The sequence below is a fragment of the Canis aureus genome, chromosome 16, assembly GCF_053574225.1.
Source record: "Canis aureus isolate CA01 chromosome 16, VMU_Caureus_v.1.0, whole genome shotgun sequence".
NCBI lineage: Eukaryota > Metazoa > Chordata > Mammalia > Carnivora > Canidae > Canis > Canis aureus.
The window spans coordinates 13,212,752-13,234,437 of record NC_135626.1 but is presented as its reverse complement, the minus strand read 5'-3'; the positions used below and the strand labels follow the sequence as shown (position 1 = coordinate 13,234,437).

General features: G+C 53.9%; 1 protein-coding gene across 4 annotated transcripts in view; it reads right to left on the bottom strand.

Moving 5' to 3' along the window:
* The window catches only part of CACNA1B (calcium voltage-gated channel subunit alpha1 B), a 195,677-nt gene that overhangs the window by 88,446 nt on the left and 85,545 nt on the right, over nucleotides 1-21,686 (bottom strand). For 2 of the 4 annotated variants that reach the window (XM_077851631.1, XM_077851627.1), the window contains exons 16-21: nucleotides 16,203-16,320; nucleotides 14,470-14,537; nucleotides 11,362-11,471; nucleotides 7,855-7,917; nucleotides 3,283-4,107; nucleotides 2,060-2,277 (exon numbers count right to left, since the gene is read on the bottom strand). In XM_077851631.1, the coding sequence (XP_077707757.1) occupies nucleotides 2,060-2,277; nucleotides 3,283-4,107; nucleotides 7,855-7,917; nucleotides 11,362-11,471; nucleotides 14,470-14,537; nucleotides 16,203-16,320 (1,402 nt within the window). The remainder of the gene's footprint in view (nucleotides 1-2,059; nucleotides 2,278-3,282; nucleotides 4,108-7,854; nucleotides 7,918-11,361; nucleotides 11,472-14,469; nucleotides 14,538-16,202; nucleotides 16,321-21,686) is intronic. The other 2 variants (XM_077851628.1, XM_077851629.1) reach the window with 1 other exon arrangement.

Below are 21,686 nucleotides of genomic sequence, written 5' to 3'. Positions count from 1 at the left end.
TCATATAATGATGGATATAGGTCATTGTACATTTGTCCAAAACCACAGAACGTACACCACCAAGAGGGGGCCCTAAGGTAAATGATAGACTTTAGGTCATTATGACACGTCAGCAGGCGCATCCTTGGTAACAAATGCACTGTCTGGTGGGGAATGTTGCTAACGGGGGAGGCTATGTATGTGAGGAGGCACCAAGTCATGGGAACTCCCTGCACCTTCCTCTCTATTTTGTTTTGAACCTTAAACTGCTCTTTAAAAAATTAAGTCCCAATTTTTTTTTCAAATAAGAAAATTAAAAAGCCAGCAAAAGATACAAACAGGTACCTCACCAAATAAGATATACAGGTGGCAAATACGTGTATTAAAAGATGCTCAGTATCACATGTCATTAGGGAATTGCAAAATAGAGCAATGAAATATCACTGCATACTTACTAGAATGGCAACAATACAAAACACTGACAACACCAGATGTTGGAGAGGGTGTAGAACAACAGGAAATCTCATTCACTGCTGGTGGGAATGCAAAACGATCCAGTCCCTTTGTTAGACTGTTTGTCAGTTTCTTACAAAGCTAAATAAAGTCTTACCTTACAATTCAACAGTCATACTCTTAGCTATTTACCCAAACGAGTTGAAAACATACAAAATCCTGAACATGAATGCTTAGAACAGCTTTATTCATAATTGCCAACATTTGGAAACAACCAAGATGTCCTTCAGTCGGTGGGTGGATGAAATGTGGTATATCCAGACAATGAAATACTATTTAGCGCCAAAAAGAAATGAGCTATCAAGTCACGAAAAGACATGGAGAAAGAATCCAATCTGAAATGGCTATACACTGTATGGTTCCAACTACATGATTTTATGGAAAAGGCAAAACTATAGACACAGTAAAAAGATCAGTGGTGGCCAGGAACTGTACCTGCCTCATGGACAAAAGCCAGGTAGAAACCTTCGGCTTTTTCTCAGGCTTAGCCAGAGAGAATCAGAGCAGGGGGGCTGCCTTCCAGGAGTCTGGGAAGTCAGGCCCATTAATATCCATGGATGGTGAAACAAGAGAAGTGGCCAGGGAAAGCTTTCTCCCAAGAAGCAGAGAGGAGGAGCCTAAGAGCCAGAGCTAGCCACCTCCCATTGCTACAACTAGCATTGTACACTGGTTCAGGGCCCCAGGTAGAGCACCTGCACAAGGCACATGGGGCATATGCGTAGGTCTATGTGTATGGACGTATCTGCAAACACAGGCAGGTGTTTCATGGCACCTGGTCTCCTTGAGACCTAAATCTTCATCTGGCTTTGCATGTTAGCTCTGCTTCTGTGGCCTCTCCCTCTCCCCCCTGGAACGTTTCCTCTGCCCTTGGTGCACACACAGTGTGAGAAGACTGTATTTGATCTCTATAGGTCTTTCCCTACTAGACAGTGACCTGAAGATAGGAATAGCATCTTGTTTGCCCTGTACCCTCAATGTCTGCACATGGTCAGGAGCGGAGACGCTGCTCAATCAGGATCTCATGAACGTGTGAGTGAGGGGAAGAAAAAGAGGGGTTCAGGCAAAGCCCTGTGGGGACCTCAGAGCAGGGATCATAGAGCATGTAAGTCCGTGGGAAGACCATCACCCCAACAATTCCTCCTCCTCAGGCTAATTCTCAGCCCCCATCAAGTCTGGGACCATGATCCTTAGGAGCTTTCACACAACTACACAAAGTCATGCCTGTCCTGAGGTCTTCCCGATGAGACTGTAAGCCCCCCAAGGGCAGTCCTGGTCCCGCTCCCTCCTGCTGTCCCCCAGCACTCTAATTAATACCACTGAGCTGATAATTTGCAAATATTCTTGGAAGAGAGGAGAATAGAGAATAGTGACATGTAATAGTAACAGTGCTCCTCTGGGCTACTGGGAAACAAAGAGATATCATCAAGGCACAGATGCACCACAAAGGAGTTCCTCTGCAGCTGGTGGAATGGTTCATACCGGCATGCTCTGTCCCCAAAGAGTTGTCATGGGGGTTGGGGAGGGACAGCAAACGGAGCCTGTCCCGCTGATACGGGGAGATACTCACTGGGAACAGCCGCAGTGTCCCCAGGAGGACCGGTCAGCGTCACTGGGATATGCACAGTGGCACTCAGGTCTGAGGGTTGGCTGCCCATCCGTGTGACATTCCGCTGATTATCTGCATCCTCTGGCTGTTCCTCCACCTTCTGTAGACAAGTGCTGGGCAATGCATGTACAGGGCCCACACCCATCGTCCCACTGGCTTCTAGGTCACCGTGTGGCTCCCTGCAACCAAGAATATACATTAGAGTCTGATGCAGCCCCAAAATGCTATCCAGTCTGCAAAATCCAGCTCCTTATGCCCCCATCCAGATCAGATAAATCCCTGACCCATTCCTCTGCTACTCTGGCATTTCATATGGTTTTTATCACTTAATCTGTGTTTTCAGATCTGAAAGGTAAAATGGGGCTGACTCCCCTGACTGTCCCTGGCCTAAGACCAGACATGGCTGACATGGAGTATATGTATGTATGTATGTATGTATGTATATGTATACACATATATACATACATACACACATAGAGTGGAGTGGGGGGAGGGGGACTGTTTGCAGAATGAAGAAGCCTGGAAGAGGATATTTCCCTAAGCTACTCCACCTGGAGCCCTGCCACACCAGCACAGAGCTCTGTACATAAAGACGGTGCCTGGACTGGGCTGATCCTGAGCTGTGGCCTCCAGTGCCATGAGTTCTGAGAGGTCTGTGGCCCACGGCAAGCACCCAGACTGTGGGCCTTAGCTTGGGGACTCCTGTGACACCAGGTTTCTCACAGAATTGGAGTCGGATCCTGTCCCAGCCAGGAAGCAGTCTGTGTGGCGCTGCTGTGGCCAGGCAGGAGGCCCTGTGTGTCATGGTCACCCAGCAGGGCCCTCTTCCCTTCTACCATTTAGCGCAGTGGCCTCCTCAGGCCTCCCTCAGGCTCTCCCCGATTTTCTCTTTTCCCTGGGCTGCTAGACTCTTCCCACACCAACGTGTCCGAAACCAGCCCCAACAATTTTCCCCCGTGTCCTCTTCCCCTCCTGCCGACGTTCACTGAACATACGCTGCCCCCCCCATGCAGGTTTAATTATCCTACACGTCACCCCACGAGGCAGGATGGTCAGCATCGCAGAGGGAGAGTGGCACAGGGCGTGGTGGGGCAGCGGGGCAGCGGGGCACCCCCCCCCGGGCACACCCCCCCCCCCGCCTCCACTGCAGACCCCCCCCCTCCCGCCGGCCCTCGCTCCCTCACTTGGGCTGGTGGTTCCGCAGCTCCTTCTCCTTGTCGCGGTCCTCGGCCTCGCCCTCCTTCTCCGCGGCCTCCTTCTCTGCGTCCTCGTGCGCGGGCAGCGCCTTGTGCCGCGCTCGGTGCCGCCGCGCCGGCTCCTCCCCGCTGCCGGCCTCCCTGGGCCCAGCCCGGGGGCCGCCGCGGTGGCGCGCGCGCCGCTCGCCCTTGGCCCCGGCCGCGCCGCCCTCCTTGCCCGGCTCGGGCGCGTGCCGGTGGGCGCGGTGGCGCCGGGGCTCCCGCTCGGCCGCCTCCTCCGGGGAGCCGCGCCGGTGGTGGCGCCGGCCGCCCTCGGGGCCCGGGCCGCGGCCGCGCTCGCTCCGGGCCTCCTTGCTGCGGCTGCCGTGCGGCCGCGGCCGCTCCTCCCGGGCCCCCGGCTCCCCGGCCTCGGCCTTCGGGCCGTCCGCCCTGTCCTGCTCGCCCGCCGCCGCCGGGGCCGGGGCCGGGGCGGGGGCCGGGGCGGGGGCGGGGGCCGGGGCCGGGGCCGGGGCCTTGTCGCGGTGCCGGTGATGCCTGCGCGGCGGGTCGGCGCCCTCGGCGGCCTCCGCGCCCTCGGGCCGGGCCTTGCCCCCGGCGGGAACCCGCGGCCCGTCGCGGCCTAGCTCCACCACGAGCGGCCGGTCCAGGTGCGTCTTCATGTCGGGGCGCAGGTGGCGCGTGGTGGCGTAGCGCAGCCGCTCGTCCGGGTCCATCTCGCTGTACAGCGCCTCGCAGCTGGCCCGCAGGTTCTGCAGCCGCAGCTGGCTGGCCCGCTGCTCCCACACCGAGCGCGCCTTGGCCGAGTTCTGCGGCCTGCTGTGGGGAGACCGGCAGTGAGCGGAGGCCCCCTGGGCCGCTCTCCAACCTCCCTGCCTCACAGGGAAGCCACAGATGGACACAGCGATGGAGGGATGGCAGAGAGGGTGCAGGGACGGGGGATGGCAGGAGCCCTCAAGACCGCCAGCAGTCAGTGCAGAACAAGGAGGCGATACCCAGGGTAACAAGGATTCAGCACTGCCCCTACCCAGGGTAACAAGGATTCAGCACTGCCCCTACCGCATCGTGATCCCAGAGACTGTGAGAGCAACAGCCTGGGGGCGGGGAAGGGGGCTCAAGGCCACCCTGGAGGGTGTACAGGGGCCCTTGGCCAAGGGATGCAGGGCAGTGGGAATGATAGGCACCAGCATGAGGTGGCAGACAGGCTTCCAGGGCAGGTGGGCTGCCAGCCAGGAAGGCCAATATGGGGAGAGTAGGAGGCAGCGCCCAAATGGGGCAGGGCTAAGGAAGAGGCAGAAGGCAGCGAGCCCCCTTCAGCAGTCCTGGAGCCTGGGGCCTTGCTGTAACATAGAGTAGAGCTGCCCGGGGAGGGGCTTCTCTATCTCCACTTCCAGAAAAACAGCCACTGGCCAGAAGGAGACAGGGATGTTTGTGAGAGACCCTGAGAAGAGGCGGGCCCTTGGGAATGAGGCGGGCAGCAGCCTGGGGAGCAAGGGGACAGTGGCAGCAGCCCTATCAGGGGCAAAGGGTAAGCTGTGCCTAAGCTGGTCAGCCCCATCTGGGCAGCTGCCATTTGGTTCAGTGACCACTTGCTCCCAGGAACCCAGCAGTTAGGTCTAGGGCTAGAGATGGGATCTCCTGTGTTCCTCAATGCCCTCCCCTCTCCTGGCTCCACAGAGAGCCCAGTCCATCCACCCGAGCAGAGAGGAGCCCTCCAACACCAGGCACGGTGCTCCAGAGTCTCGGCCCTCACTGCACAGGCTACCAAAGGCTTGACCCCCTCCAGCCTCACCCACACGGTCCCATGTGGGGCTCCACAGCCCAGGGTACACAGGAAGCCATTTGCATTCTGGAATCTGTGCTGAAAAAGGCCTCCAAAGTAGGCAACCTCAGTCCCACCTCGGCCAAGCAGAAACCTCATCTGAGGCCAGAGTCTTGTCCTTCAGCCTCTGGAGGTTTCTAGACCCACCCTGGTGGTGGTGGTAGTAGCACCTGTGTTGTTCAGAGCCACACTGTGCTGTGGGCTACAGTGCCCACCTCATCCAATCCTCACAACTACCTCAGGAATTAGGTGCTGCTCCTGTCCCCATTTCATAGGTAAAGACACTGAACTTATTAGAAGGCATGACTCACAGAGAGCCCCACAGCAAGTCACTGACGGAGCCAGGATCAGACGCAGGCAAAGGCAAAACAGGAAAAAAAAAAAAAAAAAGGTCATCTAAAGATGCGAGGCCTTGGCCAGACCCCAACTGCACTGACGGCACAGAGTCACAGCCTGAGGGCCCTCAAACCAGGGCCCAGGCTGGACAGGCCACCAGCTCCAGTGCCCTGGGTCACTGAGCACCATGCTGACCTGCAAAGACAGAGGTGGCCAGGTGTGGGAAAAGCCTAGTCCCTGCAATTGACCTGCACAAAGTTTATGATGCCAAAGCCTACCTCTTTGGAGGTAAAGTCCAAGCTCCAGCGTAGGGAGCCATTTCCAGGGCAGTGCGTCAAAAATACGGAAGCAGAAGAATACAATATCTGACTCGCACCTAGGAGTCCATACTGTGGGCACGCAGGGCAATGCACGGGGAACAACTGTCAGGCTCTCTGGCCATCTGCTAACCCACACCTTCGGCTGCCACAGCAGGCCCTGACCTGCCTCCTCTGACACATGTGCTTCCCTGATCCTGGGGACTCCTTGCAACAGTCCTAACACCTTCTGTTTCTTCAGCTTCAGCCTAGAGCCACTGGGGACCTACCCATCCCAGCCTGGCACCAAAACAAATGACCCAACTCCAAACAATGCTGAATTGTGTGAAGAGGATGACAGCACTAAGGGGCACTCCTCAGGCATAGGAGCCCGTGAGGACAGACAGCCAGGCCGGCAGCCTGACATAGGCCTAGACTCAGCTCCGCTTGATCAGCAGGGTCAGTGTTGGATGCAGCCCAAGACCTGGAGGCCAGTTCTCTGTCAGAGCAGACCGGCAGTAACGACAATGGAGACACTGCAGTGGCTCGGAGCTCGGGTGAGGATGGGTTCCTGCTGACATGGCTCTGCCCTCGCCCTGACACTGAGCTGCAGCAACTTCTCTCCCAGGAACCAGCTACACTTCACAAAGGAGTGAGCTACCTGCTAAATGAGGCTGATGGACTCCCCTCAGAACTTCCCAGGGGAGCAAGACCCTGAGCAGCCTGGGTCTCTCGGCCTCTCTGGGCCCTAACAGGGATGCCACCTCAAACTGTCTGGACCCACTCACCCCTCAGTAATATCCTGGCTCCCTCTCTGGTCTGCACCAGGCCTGTCCTCCTTGTCAGTGCCTGAGCCAGCCTGCACCCCCCAGCTGCTGTTCTGTCCTTGCTCTGTCTGGCACATTAAAGTAGTGTGGCCACCACTGGCCTCTCACTCTCTACCTCTCCACCTGGTTCACCAGCAGCAAGAACACGAGGGTGGGGGCCAGGCTACTATCTGATGCACAGTGACGATAATTCAGGCAAAGTCCTTATTTTAAAAGGCCCGGTAAGGAGTCACATGGGGCAGCAGTTCCCACAGTGTCTCGACCCCCTTGCTGGTGTAGCCCTATCCAGCCACACCCAACCCAGGCTGTGGATGCCTGAAGGACCCAAAAAGGAGCCTCAGTGGCATGGCTCTGCTTTGAGGTCTCTGGGATAACAGAGCCAGATACCCATAGCTGCTGATATTGTAAAGCAGCCCTCACTGTGATGCCATCGATACCTACATCCACATCCCACTCCACCCTGTGAATCAGTCATCCAGGATCCAACTTTCTTACTCTGTGAGACATCAGAGCCCCAACTGCCAGCAGCCCCAAGTGCTTGTAAGCAAGCCCAATTTAGCCTTATGCTAGCTGAGTAGGGAACAGGTGGCTCCGGGGTGGCAAGAGCTCCCACACCACCTGAACATAGAGAGGGCACCTGGCTACCCCCATCCAGGTGTGCTGACTAGACTCAACCACACCAGGGACTTCTCACCTGCAAGAGTTGGTTTTAGCCCCGGGAGGAAGCCCCCAGGGGTAAGCGTCCCCAGGACCACTTCCCCAGACTGGTGTCACCTCCAAGAGGGACATGCTGGGGTTTCTATGGCTCTACCTCAGGCTCTGGGCTATCATGAGACAGAAGCTCTGCTCTTGCTAGGACAACTCCCTAAGGATCACAGATACATTCTCTCTCAAGTCAAAAAGGATGGGGCAGGAGGACCCCATAAATGTCCTCAGTGAGTCCTAGTGAACACTCTACTTTGTGGGAACCACGAGGAGATAGCAGTGGCCACCTCAGGAGAAGCAGAGAGCCTCAAGACACCAGAGGGACAGCACACAGACAGCAGACAAGAGGACCAGGAGGGAGAGGAGGAGGGGCTGAGCTCAGAGAGCCTGATGCCCATGAGCAGGGCTCGGGAATGTCAGGAAGCATGCCCACTGTCCCCTGTCAGCTGCAGAAGGGTTTCCTGGAGCTGCCCTCGAAGCAAGTGGTTTGAGGTGGAAAAGCAGTTAGGAGTGGAGGGGGGTGTTCGCATGTAGCTGCCATGAAGCCACAGATGGGTATCGTAGCAGAGCAACTCACGGTGAGTTTACGCTGGAGACAGATGAGCTGCGAGATACAGCACCTCGAGTGTGCTTTACAAAACTGCACATGCAAAAAACAAAACAAAACACAAGTGAGAAAACCAGAGAGGGTTCTAAGGGACACAGAACACATTTAAGCCACATCAGGTCAGGGTGCAGGCTGCAGTGTGCATCTGGGCAGGAGGCCAGGGACGCTTCCATCAGAATGGGCACCAGTTGAGACCTCGGGGTAAAAGAGAAGTTGAGAAAGAAAGAGCATCGGCAGAGAAGTGACATTGAAAAGAACACAGCACACCCCACCATGGCTGGAAGACAGGGAGCTGTGAGCTGGGGACCCATCCACTCCAGCTCAGCACGCTCTGCCCCTAGAAGGGCAGCAGGGTTGGAAAGAGCCAGCACCACATGCCCCTAAATTCCAAGTGGCCCTCCCCTGCCACTTGGTGTCCCACTCCCACGGGGCCATGGTGGGATGACCTGTGCACCTGCCGTGCCTTCAGGATGGACCAAGGCCAGCTGCCACAGAACACCTTACCTTTGGGCTTCACCTGAGCCCTGCTGTCTGTCCACCCTGCACCAGTCCCCTTGGCTCCTCAGGCTTTAAACCAGGTGCCTCCACAACCCTCCCAAGGGCAAAGAGGCTACATCTCCAACCCACTTCCTTTGGGTGTAATCCAAGCCATTTCCTAGTGACTTTCTGGAAGCTTTTCCAGAATCAACAGAGAAACCAAAAATCTCTACCATCATTCCCCCTTAAGGATGTTTCCCCTGGGGAGAACCACATGGCTTCCCAGCTCTTCCTTCTCATGGCTGAGTCTACACACATTTGTGAGGTGTTCAAAGCAGCTCATCCACCTGCAGGTCCTGGGTGCAAATAGGTGTGTATGAGAGAGAAAGAGAGAAAGAATGTGCAAATCAGTGTGTGACTGAGTGTGAGTGTGGAGGTAAGTGTATGAATGAGCAGGAGGTTGTGACTCAGCATGTGTGTGAGTGTGAATGTGTATGAGCATGAGTGCGTGTGACAGTGACTGTCGGGGACTGTGAATCATGGAAGCTGAGTGAAGGGTGTGAGTGAGTGTGTGCAGCAGCACTTGGAAGTCCAGGTGAAGAAAAGGGTGACAGCAGAGAGCTGTCACCCCTAGCATCCCTTCCCCCCCGGTCACCTGAGGCTGCAGCCCAACTCCAAGGGACGGGGCATGGAGCCCCTCGGGTGAAGCTACACAGCCCAGGGGAGCCTCTCAACATTAAAGACAGTAAGGGCCCCTCAGCACCCAAGGCATCACAGAGAATTTCTGGACCAGTCCTCTCACTTTACAGACCACACAGCATGGCTGTGGGGAGCAGCATGGAGATGCGTGTCACGCAAGGATCTCGCTCTCACCCCAGCCCAGCAGAGGGGGAAGAAGGAGGAGCCGCCTGTCCACCCAATACGACTCACCAGGAGAGCAGAAACAGCTGGGAGGGTGGGGGGCAGTGAACAGACAGACAGGAGCCTGAGCCTCAGCTTCCAGGGCTCAGAGGTCTCCATACAAACAGGAAAGCAAATACCAACACCTTGTCCCACACACACGCAGGAATTGAGACCTGGCCCAGTGGGCAGGATCTTCAGTGACCACATCACGCTGACAGCCGTGTGTGACAGAGGCAGACTGGGGACATGCCGTACAAGACAAAGCTCCAGCACCTATATCCCCAGAGAACCTGCAGGGCCTACAGCTAGCCCGAGAAGGGGAGCACAGAGCCCATGCCTGGACACACTGCAGGCTGGCACAACAGGAATGAGCTGACACCAAGCTCAGGAGCCACCATGAGGCAGCACACCTGTGCATCCCCAGGAGCCCTGCCAGGAGAAAAGCAGCACAGGGTGGTGACCAGGCCAACATCTGGTATTGTCAGATACCCTGGGCATGCCCTGTGCAGCCCTCTACCTACGTAGCAGTGTCCCCAGATAAGGAACCTCCAGACCTTCCTTGGTGGCCTGACATGGTCTCCAGGGTTGTGCTGAGGGCCCCAGTGCCTGCCTCTCTGGGGTCTCAGCCCCAATGGGAATGGAGACCTGCCACAAACCCCTAAGGTGTAGGCAGCTCTGCAGGTATGGGCCTGGAGGGGCAGTGCACTCAGCTCCCAGAGCAGAAGAGGCAAATGCCAAACAGAAACCCCTAAGACCCAATGAATATGTGAAAGGCTCACCTGCAACCTCTGCTAAAGCAGACCACCAGCAGTCTACGAAGCTCCAGGAGAAGGGGCTGTCTGCTGGATCACCACAACCTCCTCAGAGCAAGCCCAGGACCAAGCCGACCGAGTCACTGAATCGGCCAAACAAAACGCAGAGACAACTGGACACCAAGCCACCCAGCAGCTGAGTAATGACTCCGACTCTGTGTCCTGCCTGGCTCCCCGCAGGCCTCCTGCATCCCTGCCCAGACCCGCCAGGGGCCCGTAACTCCTCTAGCTGCTTCTTCTCCAGAGGCCAGGGCTTCCTACTTGGCTGAGGGGCTAGTCCTCTGCACAAGGCCTTCCTAGAACCCAGGCCATCACCCTGGGGACAGCCAGACCAGAATAGGGCTGCATGATGTGCACACACACTCATACCTGCACACCCACGCTCCCAGCAAACTCATCCACATGCCAGCACACCCAGCAGCACAGATGTATTTGTCACCACAGACATACCTCTGGCTGGTCCTAGGGAACCCGGAGAGGGAGGGAGGCTAGCGGGACTAGCATGGGAGGTAGAAGCTATGCGGTGGGGTGGGCATGCCACCCAAGATATGTCAGCAGCTCCGGATGGACTTGGCCTGGCCTAGAGAGCAAGCTTCCAACAAAAGAGCTTCTCTGTGCTCTCTCACAGCCACCCTGACGTTAGGCCAGACTTTCCTCCCACCTTCCATTCCTCCCTGCCCCTAGCGGCGACCTCCCCCAGGACACTGCAGCCTTTGGCCCCGGGCTGGGCACTCTGTCCCAACTCTGAAGGTCCTAACACTTCCAAATGTGGCTCTGCAACATGCCATGAGGCCCAGCTGCACCAGGGAATCCTCGGCCTTGCCTTCGCCTTTTCTCCTCATCAAGGCTTCCCCTTGACCTCTGTTCCTGTACCAAAACCTCAAAGCCATTTGGGAAACTGCATGAAGTCTCTCGGGCTCCTGAAGTACCAGCTGGAATCCTCTGGCTCACGGGAGCCACCCAGGACTGCTGAGGAGTGAATCAGAGCCAATCCTACCCATGATGGGAGAGCCATGCACTGCCACACCCTGCTCCAGCTCAACCTGGGAGAAGCCGTGAAGGCTCTTCCTGGTGAACCCTCTTCTCAAAAGCTCCCACAGGAGGGGAGCCATTCCTTCTTATCACAGCTCCTGGGGGTGGGGAGGGGGCTATGTCCTAAGAGGCTCCAGCCAACGCAAGGGAAACTGAGAAAGCCCCCAGAAGGAGTGTTCTGCTGAGGGCCCAGCTGCCAGACTCTGCAGCAGCCCCCACCCACCACCCCGCTATCCACCCCCCAGAGCCTTACGCAGCAGCGATGGAGATGTTTGCAGCAGACATGGGGCTGACTTCAGCCACTTCTTTGGCCTTTTGCAGAGCAAGCTTCTGATTGGCTGCTTCTTCCATCTCCTCTTCGTCCTGTTTGAACAGACAGAAGGGTGCAGCTAGCCTTGGGAGTGCTGCATCTGTGCTGATGGCATCAGCTCTTCCTCTCGTGGTCTCTGAGTCCTTCCTGCCCTCTGAACCTGTGGGCCAGGCAGCAGCTCCAGCATTGAGCTCCCCGGTAGCCTTCAGGGACCACCCCCCCTTCTGTACCTGCCTCAACACCTTTCGCCATGGGCTGTCTCCCAGGTGCTCATAGCTGGTGACTTACACCCCCACTCCTGAGCTGAAGCCGCAGGGACCCAGCTGCTGCCTACATGCTTGTCCCACAGCGTTTCAGACTTGGTGCTGTCCAAATGCAAGCCCATCCGTCCTTTCTTCTCACCTGCTGCCCCTCCACCACAGGAGAACCTGTCACTTGGACGAAGTTAGTCTCTGCCCCAGAGCCATGAGCAAAAGCAAAGGATGGGTCTCTGCACCCTGAGCCTAGGTCCTGGCCCAGCATGGCCCGCAGGAATTGTCACCAGGAGTGGGTCTAGCAGGGGCACCTCCCAGTCTCTGAGCTTTCCTACCTGTCCCCAGCTGTGACTGGAGAAAGTCCCTCCCTGTATCCACCTGGACAGCCACTCACAGTGTCTGACTGTGTTCCCTCCACCACCGAACTCCTGGGGAGGACCCCACAGCTCTCTGACACATGTACAGATAACCTGACCTGTCTCTGCCCTCCATGGGAAGGGGAGTGGACACCTGGGCAGGCCTTTTGGCCCTGACCCCATGTCACTAGGCAAAACCAACATGCTCTGCTCCTGGGATCTGGATGAAAAGCTCTGGGCTAAGCCCGTGGGCCCAGGAAGGGAAACCAAGGCCTCCACATCATCCAACTAGACTGCTGAAACCACCATTATTTTCCCCAAAAAAAAACCCAATTCCCTGGCCTGCCTGGCTTCCATGGAAAGTGGCATTCCCAGTGTGGCCCAAAATGTCCAAAATCTTCTCCTAGAGGCCTCCAAAATGACAAAAACTAAGACCCCTGTTAGCTGCCTGCAGATTCTCCGCCATACTGAAGAGGTCCTCAAGCTTGAGGCCCCAGAGAGGAAGCAAAGCCTGATCTATCACAGAATTCCCCTATCGAGGTCCATCTATTTTTTGCCCCCCGAGGTCCATCTTTAAACTATGGACTCCACCCTGGTCGACAGCCCTCCAGGGCAGAGGATGAGTTTCTACAAACTCCACTGAGTTTATTTCCACTTTAAAAAGAACCTGATGCTGTAATACATTCTGGGAACATAAGGAGAGATAGCCATCCCAGGAAATGCCCCACAGCCTGATACAGTGAGGCCTCTGCCTGCCCCAACTCCCAAAGAAAGGGAATTCCTGAATTAGGTCAGGTGGCTCAAAAGTGCCATTGCACAAGCGGTCTGTTCCTGGAGACAGGGTCCCAAGAACATCACCTCTCTGACATGTCTTCACCCACAGCACAACTTGAAAAGACAGTGAGAACTTGGGGCTCTCAAGCTCAGCCCTGCCCCAAGACAGCCGGTGCTCCTGGGCAGCCCCAGTTCATATGGTCCTGGAAATCCTGACACTAAGATGTGCTCTGTGGATACAAAGGTTCTCCCCCCACCCACCTGTGCCCCCATTAGCCCAGCCAGGAGCCCAGCCAGGAGCCAGGGACAGTCATTCTCCAGCCACTCCTAGAGAGCTGAGTCCTGGCCAACAGCAGAAATGAGCAGCTCAGTGGGCCTTCCAGGTCCTGGGAAGGCAGCTGCCAGAGCAAGGGAGGCATCTGTACCCACAGGCACTGCCGCAGCCTGCATCTGTGCCAGGAAGAGAGGAAGTCTGAGCAGGAGCAAAGGAAGACACGCTGACTAGGCCTGCCTCCACCTGGAGCCCTCCTTCCAGAGAGCAGGGTGGGGGCAGCAGGGGCACTGGACCACACACACCACCAGAAGCAGAGTAGCACAGGTGTGCCTTCCTCGGTGTGAGAGCCAGGACGTGCTAGGTGGTTAGGGCTGGACTGCATCAGACACACACAGGGATGTGCATAGGTGTGAGCTCCAGCACATAGACACACACTCAAAGAGGAGTGCTCTGTGGATACAAGGGTTCTCCCCCCCAACTGTGCCCCAACAGGCCACACGCTCAGCCAGGAGGGCAGGGACTCCTGCAGCCATACCCCCCACACTGGGAGCCAGAGCGGGTCAAAGCACAAGCCTGAGGCCAAAGCAGCAGGAAACCCAGCTACACCATCCATGGTGTGAGGGTGAAGGTAACCAGGCAGGGGGCTGTGTCATCAGGAAGAAAGCCACAGGGGAAGACACATGTAATCACATCCCCCGCCAGGTTCAAGGATGAGAGATGAGTATTAGATGCTGCCTGCTGGGTACCGCCGGGAGAAGAGGCTGTCCTGCTGAGGCCCAGACGAGCTGACCAGGGGCAGCAGCTGCTCCTCCAGGCCCAGCCAGGCCCAGCATCTAAGGACGGAACCACCCAAGCTCCACTGTGCACACTCGGACTGCCCACAGAGGCCCCTCATGGCCCAGGGACGAGCACAGACAATCCCACACCTCCCTTTAGGGCCTTCAGGGGTGGATGTCCCTTAAGCCCACCTGATGCATCCCTCTGGCTGGGGAACAACTGCCCCTTCCTTCAGCCACACCTCCTCCTGGTCTTTGACCCCTAGGCCAATGCAGTCTGCCCCCTACTGCTTAGGGTCATCTCTAGGCCGCACCTCCTGGTCCTCATCCTCCCTCCTGCCTTCCTGGCCACTCTTTACAGGTCTTGGCTTCCCCAGGAGCTGCCCATCCAGGTATGGTACCTTCAGCTTCCTCAGCACCATGTGCCACACCCGAGGGGCAGCCTAACCTCTACCTATCTGGGACCTTGAGGAGGCTCCCCTGGACAGTGGTCACATGGATCCTGAACCCTGGCCTGGTGCTCTTCATGGATGTCTGGGCTCAGGCCTAGTGACGCGGCCTGCTGCCCCTGTCCCTCTGGCTCTTCCCAGCTGCAGGCAGCGTCCCCGTGCACATACCTTGGTCAGCTCCTGAGCATTGGCAAGGTTGTCCACGGCGATGGCCAGGAAGACATTCAGTAGCGTGTCTGGTTGGCTCCAGCTAAGGAAAGGAGCCCTTCTGCCCCCATCCAGAGTCCCGTGGCTTCCCCCATGGGGAGCAGAACCCCATCTCCCTCAGCCTCCTTTCCTTGGTGGCCACACGCCCCTCAATGCCCCTGTTCCTCAGGGCCCTGTTACTCCAGACACAGCCCAGCTCAGTGACCAGAACTGCTGCCCTGTACCACCTTCCCATCTCTCAGATCGGGCACTCACCCGGGTCATTTCAATGTCCCTAGGCACCTCTTCCCACAAGCCCCTGTCCTGAGAGCAGCCCCTCCCTGGAACTGTCCCCTCCCTGCACTCTGTGCCCTGCCTCAGCGCCACTCCCACAGACTCAGGCCTTCCCCAGGCGTCAGCTCATTCCTTGGCTCTGCTGATGTTTGGAGCCATCCCTCCGTTGTCGTGGGATGTTGAGCAGCAGGCCTGGGTGCAGCCCAGCACCTTCTCCTTAAGCAAGCAGGCTGTCTCAGACATTGGCAACATCCTCAGGGGGCCAAGTCACACCCTCAAGGTGGCCTCTTGCACCATGGGCCCGGGATTCACCTCCACCCCTCCCCACCCAGGCCTCAACGGTTCCCACCAGTGCAAGGCTTGAGCAGCAGCAACAGACCTATTGCTGGTCCAGACCCAGCCCTGCAGGGAAAGGCGGCCACATACCAGGGCACCACCTCACAGGCATGGCGCTCAGGGCTCCAGCAGGGCCCCAAGGACAGGACACTGAGGCTGGGGGCCGCTTCCGCATGCTAAGCACAGCTACCACCACCCCAGAGAACCCCAGCCAGAGAGATGTGGTGGCAGAGGAACGGATTTCCATTGGCCAGCCCAAGGCCTGACCACTGACACACCCGGCCTGTGTAGCATCAGAAGGAGCTGCGATGAGCCTTGGGCTGCTGCTTAGTTGGGGGGGGGGCACCTCCCTGTGGACCCCACTTAGTCTCAACCCTGTCCCCCATCTGAGGCCAAGCTGTATCAGGCCTTCCTTCCCTGATAAGCATGGCTGCCACTTTGGGGTTTCCTCTCTACCAGCACCCAGGTCCCTGCTACCTGCTAAACAGGGATGTGAGCCGGGCCCCTCCCAAGCCCCCTGACTCTTTCCTGGGCCTCATGCTCAGCCCTGAGGGAGGCAGGGCCCCCTGCCCTGGGTCCAGGGCTGATTGGAGCCGCAGTGGGAAGGACAGGCCAGTGGAGGCCAAGAGAACAAAGTGCGCAGGGTCCCAGGTCATAGGCTGGCATGAGAGCCAGCAAGGCAGGGGCAGGTGTCCAGGTGCTCACACAGGGAGAGGAGGCCGAGCCCATAGGTCAGTCTGGGAGAAGACAACCCACAGGTGCTTGCAGCCAGCTCAGACCTTTCTCCAGGCTCTGCAGGGTGTTTGCTATGGCATGGCTCAAAGTTAGGTCCCCAGGCCATAGCATCAGCACACATATCTGCACTAGACCCTGAGCTTCGATTGGGGGATGTAGATGTGTGGAGGAGCACGAAAGCCTGAATGCCTCTGCTCAGCCCCAATCTCCCTCCCCAGCCGTGGGACCCCACTGATGCCTCACGTGTTCTGACCCTCAACAACCCCCTTCCCGTCCTCCTGGGGGAAGTGGGAGAAGCGGGCCCCGGCCAACCACTGACCAGGCTGCACCCCAGCCGCGCAGAAGGATACAATTTCCAAACAGCGTCAGGACGATGAAGTAAAAGGAGGAGAACATGCCTTTGCTGACTCCGCCTTGTGACTCGATCCCGTGATACATCACCGCATTCCAGTCCTCTCCTGTTAGGATCTGTGGAGGGACAGCACCACAGGGCATGCCTGCGTGGCTGCCTTCACCCACATGCATGCTCAGGGTCAAGACACGGCTGCATCCCAGGAGCCCGGGGGCACACCTACACACAGATTCCTAGATGGTGCTTCCAGAGGCCAAGGTGGCCCAGGGTCCTCCAGAGAAACTTCCAGAAAGACAAGGCTGCTGCTAAGCTGGGTCAGGCCTCAAAAGATGACTATGTTCTAGCTTTTTGGCCAAAAATGGAAGGAAAGGAAGCACCACACTGAAGGGAAGTGTGAGCAAAGGCAAGGAAGAGAATTGTAGCAACAAGCTGGAGAAATGAGGCCGGGCCGGGAGGACAAAGCGCTCTGCTCCCAGAGCCACCGGGCCCTGATGGGACAGTCCAGGGGACAGTGGGTCCGGCAAGTGTGGCCAAATGCAATCCTTGCCCCACCGGGAAGCATGTGGGTCTTTACTACTGTATTTTTGGAAAGTACAAGAAGATAACAAACAGACATTCACGTGTCTACCTGTCAAAACGAATCCAGCTCACATCTGTCCATTTGCATCCCACTGCCCACAGTCACTCCCACCTGAAGACCCCAGTCACAAAGCTAGGGGGGAACCATGCCAGCAGGGCTCCCCCTACACCACACACATGCATTTACATGCAAAATACACCACACATGCCTTAAGTGCTCATGGGAAGATACGAGACTGCATACACCGTTCTTCAGCTGGTCATCCTCACCCAGTACCGTATCTTTGAGGTTTGTCTGTACAAGGCATGCAAATGAGCTTACTCCCATCCCCTCACCCCACAGGGTCCCTGCAGGCCATCCACCCATGTGCCTCCCAACGGGCACCTTCCTTCTTTCCAGGGATTTGCCACTGAGCCTCAGCAAACATGTGAAAGGTCTGCACACACCTGGGGCGGCCAGGCAGCAGGCGGGTGCACCTCTGATTTCACGAGACATTTCCAAAGTGTGCACCCTAAGCTGCATCATCACAGGGGCGAGAGGGCCAGTGGGTCAGGGTCATCTCCTGGGGTCTCCTGGACTCGTCTTCCTCATGCCGATGGTGACACTTCCACACATCCTCTGGCTCATTGTCACCCTCCGTCTGCAGGAGCGACTACACATGCTTGCAGCTCATGTCTGTGTCCTGACAAACTGTGAAGCCGCTGAGAAATTCTTCCCCTACAAATTCCTACAAATACTACAAATATTCCTACAAATACTCTTATGTCTTCTTCGAACCACTTTGAAGTCTGGTCCTTCACAGGTGGATTTCTAATCCACTTGCAGTGTATGGTTACCACTCTGTGTATCCATGGACCTGGAGATCGGCTTTTCCCCAGCGGAAAGCCAGTTTTCAGACCCACTTTTTAAGATATTCTGTGCCCAGCCTCTTCCTATGGCCAGCTTCCCACGTAGCCTGGCCTTGTTTCTGGGTTCTCTGGTCTGCCCTCACATCTCAGGATCCTCCCACTGCAGCTTTGTAAACATTCGCGACACACAGTGAGGCAAACCCCTCCTTCCTGAACCACTTTGGCTATCCATGGACATTGACCTGTCCACATTATCAATATGCTGAATTCCAAGAAATTAAATTAGGAGAACAGACCCCTTTCAGGCCTCCCCATTTTAAATATACCCCCTGTGAGCCCAGAACTGTAGGTCCTTTGATAACAAGTCATAATTTCAAGTCTTATATACTGTTTGCAGATTTCTGGGTACCTTACAGCTTTTGTTGCCTCTGGAATGAAATCTTTCATTTTCATTGAATTTTTTACTTGAATGGTTACATCACATAGAAAAGCCACACTTTTGAATGTTGATTTTGTGTTCTGTGGCACAAGTGAACTGTATGGACTTGGTAAGGTTCACCTTACACATGCCAGGCCCAGGGCAGGGAAAGAGCTCTACAGATCCCTTGTCTTTCATGGTTAGAAAGCTACCCAGGTTTTTCATTTCCTCTTGAGCTACTTTACGTCTTTGAGGTTTTCCTATTAAAGTGCATGTTTCATCTTACTTTTCAAACCTCTGGCCATATTGTTTGGGATTTAAGACAACCTCTCCCATTCCTGTAGGTATGCCTCCCTTCCAGGCTATACTTTTGTGCATTTTCTCTTGACCAGTCTTGCAGAGGTGCCGTATTAGTCTTCCAGAGAGCAAGTTGTTTTTTTTTTTTATGATTTTGTTGCCTTGGTGTTTCAGTTTTGTGTCACTAATATCTGCTTATTAACCATTTTTCCCCTGCTTTCAATTTTTCTTTGGTTTACTTGTTCTCTTTTCTAGGTTTATGAAATGAGTATATCACTAGCTTATTTCCAGTCTTTCTTTTATCTTGATCATTGCATCTAAGATCATTCATAAACTTTCCTCTAAGTATTACTTCCACCTCATTCCATAAGTTTTGATGTCATCGTTTACTTCCAAGTATTTCATAAGGTCCATTGTGATGTCTTCTTTAGCTTGGCCCTTCAGCTTTCAAACCTGGGGGAAGATTTTAAATGACTTTTTCCACAAGGTCTGTGTATTTATTTACATTACATCAGGAATGTGTTCTATAGCATGGCAGTTCTTCGATATTCGTAGGAATTTCCTGGGGTACTGAACATATAGTCAGTTTCCACAAATGCCCTGTGTGCCCCAAATGAGGACTGTCTTGTTTGCTGTCAGCTGGGTGCAGAGTCCACAGATGTCAGCCTCCTCCTGCAGTTTGATAGAAATGTATTAACAACCCTCTTGTAAGATGGGCACTTCCACGTGCTTCTGGCAGTTTTTGCTCAGCGTATTTTTAGGCCGAGTTTTTAGGTCAGGCAGGCTCATGACTGCGGCCTTCTCTTTGTTGTTATTTAATATATTTATTTATTTTTCCAAAAGCTTTTTTTCCCTTAACTTCTGCTTTGGCTTATGTGAATATTGTGCCAGCCTTCTTTCAGATGATTTCTTAGTTTCTCTTTTTGTATCCTTTGACTTTTTAATTATGCACTATTTCAAACACTCAGAAAGGGATGATGAATAATTTTTAACCAACCTCTGTATACCCACTACCTGGCTTGAGAACCACAGCATTCAAAAGAAGGTGGCGCCCCTTGGGTGGAACTCCCCCATCACCCAAGTCTGCTATTATCATTCCCATGCAAGCCTTTATACTTTCACCACACGTATGCCATAAACAATATTGTTTTGCATGATTTCGTCCTTATTCAAATGGTATCATATGTTGTGTATTATTCTGAATCTTACTCATTTTTTTTTTGCTTAATATTCTATTTGTGAGATTCATCCATGTTAATGCTTTTAATTCTAGGTCGCTCATTTTCCTGCTCTATAGATAATACGGCACACTTTTTTTTATCCATTCTTGTGATGATGAGCATTTCTGTAACTTCTGTTTTTTGCTATTATAAATAATGCTGCCCTGATGTCTCACATGGATCTCCTTGTACAACTGGGCAGGAGACTTTCCAGAGCACAGACCCACGACAAGAACCACCCATATGCAAGTTCTAGTTATTAGATTTTATGGAATTACTACCCACACTCGTTCCACCAACCCACCAGCAGCATAAAGGAATCCCTATTTCTCCACATCTTCTCTAAAACTTGATATTAGATTTCTTAATTTCTGCTAAACTGACAGGTGGAGAGGTTGTCTCATGGTGGGTTTAATTTGTATCTCTAGCAACACCAGTAATAGTTCTCACAGGGTTAATCATCAGAGAACTCATTCAACTTCCTCTCCTCTGGTACACTTGTTTACACTCTGCCTTTTCCTATGACGTTATTTGTCTTTTCTCTTTGATTTGTGGAAGTTCTGGACACTAACCTTCCAGTGGTTATTGTAACACTGTGGAAATGTCTTCTCAGAGACATCTATCTGTGGTATCTTTTGATGCACAGAAATTTCTATTTTAACAGTCTAATTTGTCAATATTTTCCTTTATGATCTGTGCTTCTTATATTTTAAGAGGGACTTTCCTGCCTTGAGTTAGTACCATCACACTCCTGCACGTCCTTCTAAAATTTCAGATTTGCTCTTCACATTTAAGTCTTAATCTACCCAAACTGATTTCAAATCTAGAACAAAGTAGATTGTCATAGAAATTCAATTTTCACATTTTGCTCTGTGGATAAGCAAATCATCCCACACCATCTGCAATCACAACATTTGAGTTTTCGGTGTATACAAATATTTTGGCTGTGACTATTCTTTCTTTGTCAACCCTGAGAAATTGCATTTCCTATTTTCTTGTCCTATTACACCAAGGCCACTGAGACCAGCATAATCTGCTAAGAGTTTTTACTTGAAAAGAGTATTGGGTTTTATCATGCAATTTTACTTTTTTAGAAAAGGATGCATTATGCACATTTTCAGACATACATAAAGTAGAGAGTGTGATGAATCTCCTCATGCTGGTCATCCAGCCTCAACAGTGAACAACATATCTCCCAGGTTTATTTCTCCTGCCCTCTCACTCTGTGCCATGCTCTTGCCGGGTTCACATATTTTTTCTGATGACGTGGTTTTTCCTTAATTGGCTAAAATGATGAATTACATTAATAGACTTTCCAATGTTAGGTCATCTTGCATGTTTCTAGGATAAACTCAAGTTCGTTAACCTGTAGGCATATCTAATTTGGTTAGTCACTACTTCCCTCTGTCTCTGTGTTTGTGACCATGACCTAAGACCCCCACTGGCCTCCTCCTCCACAAGAATGTTAACCTTATCTTTTCAGAGGAAAGCAACAGAAGGGCTCAGTCCCTGACCCCTACCTGCGTAGGTAGGCCATACAATGCAGGGCAGTTACCTCTATACCTCATTCTAGTGTGAAATCTACTTCCAAGGAGGAGCGCAAACCCCATCAGCGTAACAGACAATGCGTGCATAGGCATGTTTCCCGAGCACATGTGCCTGACCTTATGCCCACCTCTGTAATGACGAAGCTCTGAACCCTAAATCAAAGGAACCCACTCATCCCACACAGGGAGTCACAGCTTTGGAAGTTATTTCCTGTTAGCTCCTTATTTACTGCAAATAAATGTTTCCCTTTTTGTGCCACCCCCCACCCCCACTTCAGCTCCCTCGCTGGAGTTTCTTCCTGTAAGTCACTAAGGAGAAGATTCATGTTAGTTCAGTTAGGGTCTTTTTTTTTTTTAATCAAGGTTACCGTAGTCTCATAAAGTGAACTGAGTGCCTTCCTTTTGTCTTCTCTGGAGTCATCTGCATAAAATTGGAACGACGTCTTTCTCAAATTTTAGTAGAATTCACTTGTGAAATTACCAGAACATGGTGGCTTGGGTAAGCAGATTTTTAATCACTCAATTTCTGAAATGGTTCAGGTCTTTCATTTCTTCTTGGGTGTCATGTTATT